Here is a 12,686-nt window from a genome sequence, read left to right on the forward strand (position 1 = left end):
TGAACCTAAAGTTGCATCGCTGACATACAGCAAAACTGCAAAAAAACCCACTTGAGCGTTAATGTAAATAACATTAGGTGTTATAAAAATCACTGTGCTGTAAAACAAGGACTGTTCTGTTTTAATCAGTTTCTAACTGATGATCTTGCTTAACACCAGAGCTGCTCTTTCCTGATGACAGGATTGTATCTGAATACTGTGGGTTTTTGAAAGACAGCAGGGACTTTAAGATTTGAGAAAACTGCCATCCCTGCTCTAACCTTACAACTTCATTTCCTGGAAAGCAGCACCCTCTGCATATTTTGCAGAATCAACTGAGGTGAGAAAAAAAGGCCTTTGGGGGGGAAATAAAAAAAGCTCTTCATTAAGTAGTTATTTGAAATTAAAGTTTATTTATTCAAAACATTTCTGTATTTTACTTTTTTTTGTTTTTTAAAAATGCTGATACTGTTACAGAAAATAATATTTTCAGTTGAAAAGGCAGAAACAAATATTGCAAAAATTTCCAAAGACAACAAAATGACTATTTCAAATCTTGAAAAAATAGAAGTACTTCTGAAATTTTTCTGCAAGATCTAGGATTTAGTGGGATATGTCAAGGTCCATCAAGTTGTTGTAGAAATGGTCATATCTTTTATGTATTTGGCAAATGATAAGTCTCGTCTAAATACAGCCTCATATATGTTGAGGAGAAAATTCAATGGATAGTTAAGATCAGTCAAAAACAGGCCTTAAAGAAAATTGATTAAATTTTACTTTCCATTCGGACTGTTGGTCTCACCAGTCACCTACTTCAACTACAAATGGTTCTTTTACAGCTATTTTACCACTGTTCACAATCACACAGTCTTGAAGGGGCCGGTCATGTTCATCTGTCTGCTGGAGTTCTATCAAGTGCACCACAGACTGTAAAAAAAAAAAAAAAAAAAAAGAGTTCAGTTTAGCCAAGGAAACCCCAGTGGCTCAAATCTGGTACAAGGTAAACAACTAACTACTCCTAGCATTACTATTTATTATGCAACTTCTGAACAAAGACCTTTATGCTGTTGAGTTCCCACATGCTTTTTTTTTTCTCCACATAAACAGTTGGGCCGCTCTGCAACCTACACACAGTTGACAGAAGCACATGGAAGGCTGTTTGCCCTTCTATAAGAACTTTCAGCCAACAAAAATATTATGAAGGGGCAATGGAAAATATCCTTTCAGCTGATTGATCTAGCATACACAAGGTCTATCTGCAGAAAGTGAATCCAGAGATCATAAAGAATGAGCAGTAATTATTTTTCTAATCATACAGCATAACTGTGCCTCAAGAAATCTGATGACTGCTTTTACCTTTAGTATAAGACAGAGATTTTAAGCGTGGTACCATGCCCTCCAGTCAGACAGGTACAGGTAAACTACTGGCCCCATGCCTGGCAACTAACTAAAGTAGTATTTTTAAAGGACAAAATTCAGTTAGCAATGCTGGCTTTGCGTATTTGTTCATTGATCTAACTAAATTAAAACTTAGTCTAAGTCTGTCCTCAAAAATTTCCAGCTACTACTGTGGCTCATAAGAATTGACTTCAATATGAATGAGTGGATACGCCAAGTGTTCTGATGAGGTTTTCAAACTCCTCAAACAACTGGTCAGTGCAGCAGTTCATGTTTCCCATGTTCATTTCCAAACACAGATTAAATGGACTAATTTAAAAGGAAAACCAGATTACTAAAAGTATAATCAGTTGGAACTACCATTTTTAAACTTAAATTCTATTTGGTCTTTGCAATGAGATATCACTTTTGCAGCTGTGTACAGTTTGAGTGAATTAAGTAGAATTTTTTTCCTCTTTTTGAACAGATATGAATATATGTGTTTCTATAATTTACATTCACATACTTCTAAAAACCCTTACAGTGAAAGAGTTACCCATAACTAGCACATGCTACAAAATGAGGTTTTAGCTTGTAGAAATACAATTATTTCATGGCTAACAGCGTTAGTGAAAGGGGGACCTGAACTTATTCTGCAAAGGTGTCAGTGTTGATTTCAGTTGTTAGTGGTCCAAAACGAGCTGTGAAAGCCAAAGGCATGATTTAAGTTTCCATTTCTGCAGTCACCATTTGCTATTTCAGTTCTAAATCATCCAGCTCCATGGTCTTCACAATCGTTTTCTATCATGTACATATTAGATAAACACTCAATTGTTTTGAACCACAATGGTGTAAGTTACACTAACACAGATATAACGTGGCAGAATTTGTCCAGATTTTCTTGGTTAATCTTGCTACTACTTTTAGCTTACCATTCCATCAAGGACTTTGCCAAATACTACATGTTTTCCATCTAACCAGGAAGGCTTTGTCACACTGATGAAGAACTGGGATCCGTTGGTGTCTGGGCCAGAATTTGCCATGCTAACCCATCCAATTCCATAGTGTTTGAGCTTGAAGTTCTCATCTGGAAACCTTTCTCCATAGATGCTTCTTCCTACGACACAAAATAAGAAAGCAAACTTTAAAAAAACCCACAAACACCAAACACACAAACCAACCCTTTTTGTTCAAAAATGAGGAAAAAAACCTATAAATTCAGGACTTCAAGACTGTTTGAGTAAGCACAGCAACTGTTCCATCATCAATGATTCCACAGCTAAAAAAGATAAGCTAAACCACAACATATAAGGGGAGAGTATTTAAAGCTGACAATGCTTTATCCTTTGAATTTAAGGAGCAAGCTGAATACCTTCAAAGGTCCTGTTTTCATACACCACCGAACAATAGTATACTTCACCCTGTTCGACAAACATTGTAATTATGGCCACTAAAAATAAGGTTGCTGTGTTTTGTAACAATTTTAGTCTTTGCTTTTACAACTTTTTCCTCCTAATAAGAAATTGCTTCAGAAATGTTTAGAAATACATAAAGACCAAATGGAAGTTAGCCTAAAAGACTCAGTGTGGATTTGTGCAAACATTACATAAGGACTTTTATGTTTCTAAAATAGTTCAGAAGAAAACATTTGAGTCATATTTAAACCACCATCACTTTGAAAAGAGAAGGCTGTCACGTTCTTTATTTGTACAGTGCCTAGCACAATGGGGACACTGCTCCCAACACACGGCAGATACTACCTCAATTAACAGTATTAGGAGGCAAACAAACACTGCCTACCTTTAATGATATAACTGTGTCTTTGGTATTTTAGCCTTACCCATTGTTCCCTGCAAGGAAAAGGAGTGTGTGTTTTCCATTCTGTCCCAGCAGGGAAATCACTAACGTTTCATGCAGACAGTTCAAATAGTAGCTCATGAAGAATGTGTATGTAAAGGAAGAGAAGAAATCAGTAGCCAGAGCACATGCAATGTAAGAGATGCTGCACTGGGATTGCTCTCCTTAGTGGACTAAACTAGTATTCTGGAGGCTCAGAAGGTAGAAGTGATACACACAGCCAGAACTCACACCACCAGTAAGTTTATGGTTTTAAATTTAGTAAGAGAAAAAAGGGGAGAGGTCATGACCTTGATTTTCTAATTTCGCTACCCATTTTGAAATTCAAGCTCATAGCACATTTCAGAAGGTTCCACAGAACTGGCTGAGCTGAGGGCAGAGAGGACAGCCTACTCCTTCCCTACCTGCCTTCCTGCTATGCGCTTTCACTGTTTCATCGCGGATTAGTTTTCTACTGGATGACTTGAATTGGTTCATATACACATGCAATCGATGAGCACCTCAGGGAAGGAGCATTGCTGTAAAGCCAGACCAGGGGAAGGGTGCAGACCTCCATCTCTTGGAGACAGTATGTTTGTTGCAGGAGCAGCTCAGCTGGTCACGTGGCTCCCACCCACCACGCAACGCCATGCTGCTTGAGTGGGGACAAGTCACAGACAGAAAAGAGCTATCTGCAAAAAACTGAGGACAAAGGAAGCTCTACACATACTTATAATCAAGTAATCCAAATAATTGCAGCTTATGTTCCAAGATGCTTGTTCCAGATTATGTTCCAAGAAAAGTACTAGATGCTCTAAACAAATGTGTGTATATTTTCATTTATGTCAGCTGAAGGAATGAGAGACTATACTGTTTTGCCCATCTTTTCAGTAGGCATTCAAAGAAAGGAAAGGGAACCTGGAAGATACTAAGGATGTTACCTCCTGATCCATCTCCAGCTGTAAAGTCTCCTCCTTGAATCATGAAGTCTTTGATCACACGATGAAATTTACTTCCTTTGTATCCATATCCTCTCTAAGAAAATGAAATAATTATTTAAATCAACATAACATCCAGTTCTGTACAATCATATGGAAATACACTTGTGGTAAATGGCCAAATTTCACAGAATATACCACCATCAGAGACAAACACTGGCAAGAAACAAATTAAACTGAGAGGCAGGTGAATGCAGCTGGGTTGCACTGCCAAAAAGCAGGTATTATTCAGGTGATCAAAGCCATTGTTCTTTATTTGACTGTTATCTGACCGTAGTACCTCTACATGCTAAATCTGCATGGCAGGAACAGATTGAGGTGATGATATCCAACATCTCCTAATTACATCTTGTGAACCAAGCCCCAAGGACCTGAGAGGACACACACCAGAGCACAGCCTTGGGGATGGCACTCTTGCAGAGGCTCCACTGAATTAAGATCGACAGTTCACAACTGAAACAGCATTAAACAAATATTTACTTCCCAATCCAAACTTGAGTACACAGTAAAAGAAAACAGCAAACGTACTTCTCCAGTTGCCAGCACAATGAAGTTCTCCACAGTCTTTGGGACAACTTTTCCAAACAATCCAATTACAATTCTGCCAACATCTTTGTCTCCAATCTTCACATCAAAGAACACCTGAACATTTTTTGTGAAAAGAACAAAAGTGATACAAACATGAGCACAACAAAAAAGCCAAGTTTCTGAAAGCCTAAGGTGGTACAAAACTGCTTCTGGCTGGTCTATATTAGTAGTATCCTTCAATTCCTGAGAGTGTTGCTTAAGACAAATCCTTTCGGAGCTACCAAAATCAGATTATGCAGAAAATTGAGAACTGGTGACTATGCATTTTGATTCTTACTGCTTTTAAGGGCTCAGTGAGGCTGCTGTATCACATGTTTGAAGGTAATGTTCAAGAAGGTTTTTCCCAGACATGTTATGTCTTTAAAGCTGTACAGAAAAGATGAAGTCTTAAAGTAAGGGAGAGCAATGATGCTATTCTGGTACGGTAAACAATAACAAGTAACTGTAGTACAGACAATTCCCAGAAACAATACTTTGCTATGCACTCACAGTCTTCACTGTTCTAGGCATTAGTGTGTACGTGATTAAGTACAAGCAAAAGCCTGAATTTCATTAAATTGACAGTGGGAAGAAAAACCTACAGCTCAAGCAAGGAGTCACTTTCCTAAATATGAATTCAAACCTGATAAACAAACAACCATGCTACATTATTCAGCTGACTGCCTAAAAGCACCGTAAATGTTGCTTAAAAGCAACTTCAAACAGGCAAATGAGTTATAAAGCATTTTAATATAGTTGAGAATATATGAATGTATATTTGAATGTGCAAAAAGTTCCAACAATTACTGAAAATAGGAACAGCTGTCAGGAAATGAGGCATTCTGAAGTTCTGAAAAGGTTACATAAAGACTATTACAACTTCTAGGAAACAGCAATGTGTATTCCTATGATGTGGTATTTACTGTTCCTTGTGGCACTCAACCAAATATTACTTGTCTGCAACACTAAAAAATTAGTCCGATGATGATAATAAATTACCACAGCCTCTCCAAAGTGAATGCCTCTTTCACGCTCTCCTACTAAACTTTTCTACTGTTTCTTGATCTTCCATGTGGTTTTGACTGTTGAACTTTTGGCTAACACTATAAAAGCTCTATAAAGAAAATAAAATTCCTTTTGATACACCTCATTCATTTCCTTGGCACTTGGCACTAAATAACATACTTCTTAGATGTGTGGCTCCCAAAGTATTAACAGCACACTTTCACTAACAACATTTTTATAAGCACACTTCTCTGAATTTTGCCACCAGCTTTATCTAAGTAATGTGTATTATCTGCCTACATTTTCTAAATGCACCTTATTTTGTTTTTAAGTGTTGTCCTAGTAGAAGGACTGCCTGAAATAAATAAGTAACATATATAAGTAACACAACTGAAGCTACCAAACAATGACCCCAAATAGTAGTAATATCAAACATTTTCACAGAGTACATGGAGACGAGTCCATTAGATACTGTAAATCTAACCCAAGCAGAAGGTTTAATTCATGTCAGAGCTGCTCGCCTATGCAGCAAGCCCAGTGTTAAAGGAGTAGCTGCTGCCCCAGCATTCACACACCATTCATGGTGTCACACACACGCGTGCACACTTATTCTTGGGTGCTCTTCCTCCTTCTTCAGGCTCGACCCTAGGTTTCCCACAGCAGAGTCTCAGGTGTTGGATTTTATAAAAGAATTAATGTAATTGAAAGGTGGAGCAGCAGGATCAGCCCGGGCTGGGTGCCCCCAAAGGAAGGGTGACCCAGAACAAAGAAACCCCGGGACAATTACACCCTTGGGACCCATACACCCGCCCCTCATGCGCCCTTCACACGCTGTCCATGTGTCCTTCAGTCCAATGGTGATTTTTGGTCTAGGGTCTTCTAACATCTAATGGGATTCTTCTTCTGTGTCCAGGCAGGCAGGATCTTAACGTGTTGATTTGCAGTTTCCGCAGTTTTCCCCAAAGGTTGGAGCCTCCTTATCTTCTGGTTTACACTCCATGTGCCCCTGTCCTCGCTGGTGGAACACAGAGAATTGAAGAGTCCCAGACTTGGAAAAACACTACTGAGACATGAGTGTGATATCAAAATACTTTCCCATACTAAAAGACTAAACACAGCACTGCACTAGCTGTTAGGAAGACTACTAGGAAAATTACTGAGAAAAATACCTCAATCACAGCCTGAAGGCTTCAGCAAATGTAGCCACTCATGCTAAGTAATGCTAAGCAAACAGCACAAATCACGCCCTATTATAATCCTAAATAATTTATTCTAATTAAAACCTATTTATTTACATTAAACAACTAATACCCCTCAACACCTAGTGCTTCCAAAAAGCACTGCTTCAGCTTATTCTGCATTTGTGAACAAACGGTAAGTTCCTGGCTTCCTGTTAGCACTCCACATAGCTGTACAACACACAAGGTGATTTTTTTTGAAAGCTCTGCACTTCCTAATTATGCACCCCATAATGTGTCTGTGCATATTTCTGGCCAGGAAATCAAATATGGAAATATTTGGTAGCCTTAGATGCCATTTTTGCATAGAGAAGCCATATTCTTTTAAGCATATTTCCTTAAGTTCTCCAGAAAATCAATAAGCATGTAGACACTACTGAGCTGGTCAACACAGCAGTCTCAAATCTCAAAAAACATCTGGCCAGATTCCTCACCAAAAACTCTTAAGAAAATAAGTATTACACATTTTCAGTCTTATTTATATAAATATGTAATTATATTTACACTTTGCAGTTAAGTATTTCAAGACTGAGATAAAAAAGAGTACACCAGTAACAGTCATTGGTTTTTCACAAACATATTCCTACACAATTTACACTAGACGGTGTGTATCAAAATGAAAAAAACAGCCAAGAGTATTCAGTTATTCGGGGCGTGGGGAAAGTTGACTGTCAAAGAAAGATCTCATGATTCCAAGACCAGGTAATACAATGACAATTCCTGATGAATCCAAAATATTGCATGTGGAAGAGGACTATACAGCCACAACAAGGGGTCCTATATCAGCCACCACTTAGAAAAGACATCTGGAGTCACCCTGCGCAGTCTGATGAAAAGTTTGGCACTGGGCTTGTGAAGGTGAAAGAAGGAAAATGAATGTTAGAAATAATTAAAAATGGACAAGGACAAGAGATGGGCATAATTATGCAATGGTATACATCAGAACTGTGCATTCATACCCTAAGTGCTGCATGTAATTCTGGCTTCTCTATTGCAAAATGATAAAGCCAACCTAAAAAAAGGTAGAGCAAAGGGCAGCACAGATGCTCGAAGATCTGGAAAACCTTTCATAAGAAGAAAGATTAAATAAAACTATGCAAGCTGGAAGAGAGAAAACTGGTGTGAATTGATGAGCTCTATGAAGTTATGAGTAGCATGGACAAGGGAAGTCAGCAGCTGCAATTCTCTACGTCCCACAACATAAGAGTCAGAAAAGGGCATAGCATTAAATGCCAGGAAGAAGGTCTGAAGAAGCAAAGTACTGTATGTACAATTAAACTGGAATATATTGCTAGATGATTTGTAGGCTGAAATGTATGAGACTTACCTCCCAAGAAAAATAAATAAAATAAAACTCATGGACTAGGAGTCCATGGCAATGAAACCGCAGACAACTGCAGATGATGATGACAAAGAAGTTCAGAGACTGCCTGTGGCTTAGGAAGCTGAGGCCGTGCTATGCCCTATCACGCTTTCACAAGTGTGTGTGTCTTGCACCAGGAACAAGGCACTGTCCCTTCAGTTTAGGGTACCTGGGGGGCAGAAACACCTAATCCCGACATTATCCAAAGCCGGACTGGACATCCGACCTCCTGCACCAGCAACAAAAGAGACGCCGGCGTGCTGCGATAGCCGGGTGCATTCCCCTGCCGCTGCAGGCGGGAGCTCGCCTGGCGGGCTGCAACGCCGCTAAGTACGGCGCCCGTCCCTGGCCAAGCCCCCTCCTGCCTGCGGAGGAGATCCGTCAAGCCACGCTCACCGCCGGCCCGCCGCCCCGCTGGCAGGGCGCTCTGAACCGCGACCGCTACGGCCGGGCTTTAACCCACACCGGGTGCCTGAGCCTGCGGCGGGCAATAACGACGGGGGAGCGAGAAACAAGGAGGCGATAAAAGGACAGCTCGCACCACCGTGGCTTTCAGCAAGGGGAGGGGGGCAAAAATAAATACATCAGAACTGAGCCCCAGAGTGGTCACAGCCCCACAGCAGCCCCAAACTGCCTATGGCGACAGCAGAGACCGCAGAAGCAAGGGTGTAATTACCGATTTTAAAGTTACCAGTTCTGTAGCCAGAGGCAGGCTTGGCTAACTGAAAGTTTGAGATGCGCCAACGCCTACAGAAATGGGGCATGCCCAAAGGGGTTACAAAAAAACCCACCCCAAAACACTTATAAAACGGGTAAATTAAGACATTTATTCAAGCGCTCCCCAAACCCGACCCCCGCAGGAGCCTCCTTCCCGCCCGGAATCCGGCCCGGCGAGGGACCAGCTTTACACTATAAAACGGGGGTAAAAAGCAGCCAGGCGACCCCCACCCCCTCAGTAACCGCCGACAAGGGAAACCACCCTCTTTGGGGGCCCGCTGAGGAGACGCCGTGACCACTCACGACCGACCGATCCCGACTCGTCTCGGGCCGGCGGCCGGGCGGCTTCCCGGTCGGCGGAGCAGCCCCGACCGCACACGAGAGTCACCTTGGCGGTCACGCTGGGTCCTCTCTTCTTAAAGCCCTCAGCCGCCGGGGCCAGGAAGCAAAGGCAAGCGACAGCACCGAGCAGCGCCGCCGGCCCCCCGCGGCCCATGGCGCTGAGGCGAGCGCTTCGGCGCCTGCGCCCGCCGCCGGGCGGCTCCTCCCGCGCCATGTGGCGGGGGGGCTGCCGGGGGGAGCGGCGGGGCGGTCACCCATCCGAGCTGCGGTCGGCGCCGGCCCCGTTTTACTGTGGAGCGTGGATGGGAGGGGAGAGGCCCGCTGAGCCTGTCAGCGGCACGGCCGTTGGGGGCTCTGGCAGCGTGGAGGTGGGCCAGGGGAGAGGTGCGGTGACGCCGCCTGCTTCCAGGCCCCGGGGCTTTCTTCCCAGCGGGGTTTCCTGCTGCTTGGGGACGGGGTTTGCCAGTGTGAGCCCTGGCTGGGTATGGTGTGGTTACAAAGGCCGGGGTGGTCGTGTTGCCCATTCCTTGTGGAGGCAAGACGTGCGGCCTCCTCGGGAGCTCAGCCTCGCCAAACGAGCTGGAGTTGCCTGTAAGGGCCGAAGCAGCCCAGCTTTTGACTTCAGCCGGCCTGTGCATGCGGCAGGGCCCACTGAAGATCAGTGGGTGAAGTAGCCAAAATCGTAGATGCTCAGGGGATTTTGAAAGTGGATCATTGGTCTTTCATCTTTGGGGTATTTAATGTGCTGAGGAGAAACACGAGCCTGTAAGGCACTTGTACTACTTAGAGTTTCCTTTGCCTTAGCAGTAGAGGTGCGCTGCTTGGCACCCATGTCCACACATCTGGCCTTGAACAACAAGGAGCCACACCAAATTAATTCAGCAAACGGAAATGTCTTTCCCAAGCCATTGCATACGAAGACAGAACCCAGTCTAGCAAATTAATTTACCTTTGACACTGACCTGTTACCTTCTCTGCTCAAAAATTGTTTGCTTTCAGGACCTGTCCCAAATTGTGTTGCTGCTACAGTCCATAGAAAATTTGAAAGTTGTAACATGCAGTGAAATTTGTGGCCTCCCAAGTGCCAGCATATGGAAGAAAAATAATTGGTAGATACTGATATACTGCAAGCAGGAGGCTGACAGTGGCTTATGTAAACACACTCAGGATTAAACTAAGCAGCACTGTGTTTCTGGGTAAATGGCACAGCACCTAGGCAGCGAGTTTGGTGCTGGTTGTAAAGCCAGCCCAGAGCTTGAGTGCCCAAGCAAGGATAAGTTCTGTGCTGCCACATCTACACTGTCATTGCTGCTGAGCATCTCAGCATGATACTGTGCCTCAATTAGCAAGTAGTAGACAGAATAGTTGGTGCTGAAAAGTTGAGGTCTGCACTGTGTGCTTTTCAGGTGGTCTGTCCAGTTGACCAAATGCTCACTACCAGTTGAAGAGTGCTGGGCATGCTCTTGGAACATCTGGTTTAGCTTCATCTGACAGGAATCCAGTTTGTGGATCTCTGCATTGAGAAACAAAGCACAGTAAGTGGGGGTGTTGGAAAGATCCGCTTCAAAAGTGCACTTCTGATTCAAACTAAAACATACCATAGACATACCCTAATGCACACCTTTGACTATAGATTGGTCATAGACTGTCACAGGGGATGTCACTTTTCTGCTGTTTTCTGTTCTGCCTCATGTACTGCCTACACTAGTACTTCTGAGTGCAATGACATTTCTCATCAGGTGACTGTAGTAAAAACTCATTTCCCAGGCACAGCAGAGAGTAGTAGTTAGTGATTCCACATTACATAGTACAAGGAGAAACACCAAATCATCATCTTCTTTAATTGATGACTGACACAAATAGATCCCCTTTCATCAAGAGGTGTAAAATATCTGTGGTTGTAGCTCCTGAGTCAGAGAACCTCCTGGACTAATCTAGGGCTTAACTCTGGCACCTGACCTATGAACTAGCATTTTGTAAAACTGAGGGCTTTACCAAAGCCCTGCCCATGGGGACTCACTGTCAGTGTTGGGGGCTATGGGGCTTCAGGGAATGGTTCAAGACATTTACCCAATTTCCTTGTAGCTAATTAGATCTATTTGTCTTATTGCTGAAACAAAACTAGTTCGTGTATGTATAGATGGTTAAGGTATCTCTTTGATCCCATTGTTCGTGGTTGCTATATTTGACACTCACATTCTTCTTTAAATATCAAAGCAGGCCTAAAACTATATTCTCTGTTATGCTAGATTCTCTGATATGCCAGTGCATTTTCAGTGAGTATGAGAGTATGAGAGTTTACTCAGAGTAAACTATGTGTTTATTTTGTCTGTTGGTATGATAAGGTACTGAGAATTTAAAATTATGATTCAGCTGCCTTCCTTGCATTACATCACCACATAATAATGGTGTTTGACTAGCTCTGGAGTTAAGATTTATGGCAGAAATATAACAAAATGCAAAGATTTACTGATCTGTTGCGATAGTTGGATATAAACTTTAAAAGGACTGTATTATTGTACAAATCTGTTAGAAAATAGTTATTTAGATTTTAATTAAATACTCACAGAAACCTTTTGCAGCCCAGATATGCAACTAATCACAAAAATCACAGCAGTTAAAATCCAGAAGATGAAAACTTAACATTTCCATCTCTCTTTATCACTACAATCTACCTTTATTACAGCTACCTATTCAGTATGTGTCTGCTCTGAAGTTGTAATCATTACACTTACACTAAACAAGAAATGTTACAGACTGTGGCATGTTCAGAGGAATATGATGAAAATGGAAATAGGTTCCTCTTAGAGGATACATGAGGGCATGTTGAAATTCTTCAGCAGGTAGTATGGCTGAATGAAGGTAATATTTTTAGGTTTGGCCAAGTGGGAAGAGACCTGCATGGGACAGAGCATTTTTAATACTCCAGTCACAAGGTGAATGTTGACAGAAATGTGGGAAAAGGTGGAGCCGTAACTAATTCTAAGTTTTGAATCTGAAAGAAGAGAAATACTGGCTGATGAGACACTATTTCCTCAGAGCAATTCAGTCAGAGTAGTACACTGGTTCAAATCATGAGGTGCAAAGGAACAAGCAATGAGCTGGAAAGACAAGAAAAGATGGTGAGGTAGGGCAGCTCTTTAGCATAATACTTCTGAATATGGAAGGGCCTATTAAGTGTTGGTATGCTGAACAATACTATCCACAGAAGTCCTCAGAATTCCCTTTCTCTCAATAAAAGCTTGGTGTTTGCAAGGATGGCTT

At 42.1% G+C, this 12,686-nt stretch overlaps 1 protein-coding gene across 1 annotated transcript; it reads right to left on the bottom strand.

The window, feature by feature from the left end:
- Positions 1 to 369: 369 nt before the first annotated feature.
- Positions 370 to 9,651, bottom strand: PPIC (peptidylprolyl isomerase C). Its single transcript, XM_075740829.1, has 5 exons — positions 9,469 to 9,651; positions 4,719 to 4,832; positions 4,134 to 4,227; positions 2,289 to 2,473; positions 370 to 906 (listed from the first exon to the last, which is right to left on the bottom strand). The coding sequence occupies exons 1-5, from the start codon at positions 9,634 to 9,636 to the stop codon at positions 778 to 780; spliced, it is 690 nt and encodes a 229-aa protein (XP_075596944.1). The 5' UTR covers positions 9,637 to 9,651; the 3' UTR covers positions 370 to 777.
- Between the last annotated feature and the right edge of the window lie 3,035 nt (positions 9,652 to 12,686).

The sequence above is a fragment of the Balearica regulorum genome, chromosome Z, assembly GCF_011004875.1.
Source record: "Balearica regulorum gibbericeps isolate bBalReg1 chromosome Z, bBalReg1.pri, whole genome shotgun sequence".
NCBI lineage: Eukaryota > Metazoa > Chordata > Aves > Gruiformes > Gruidae > Balearica > Balearica regulorum.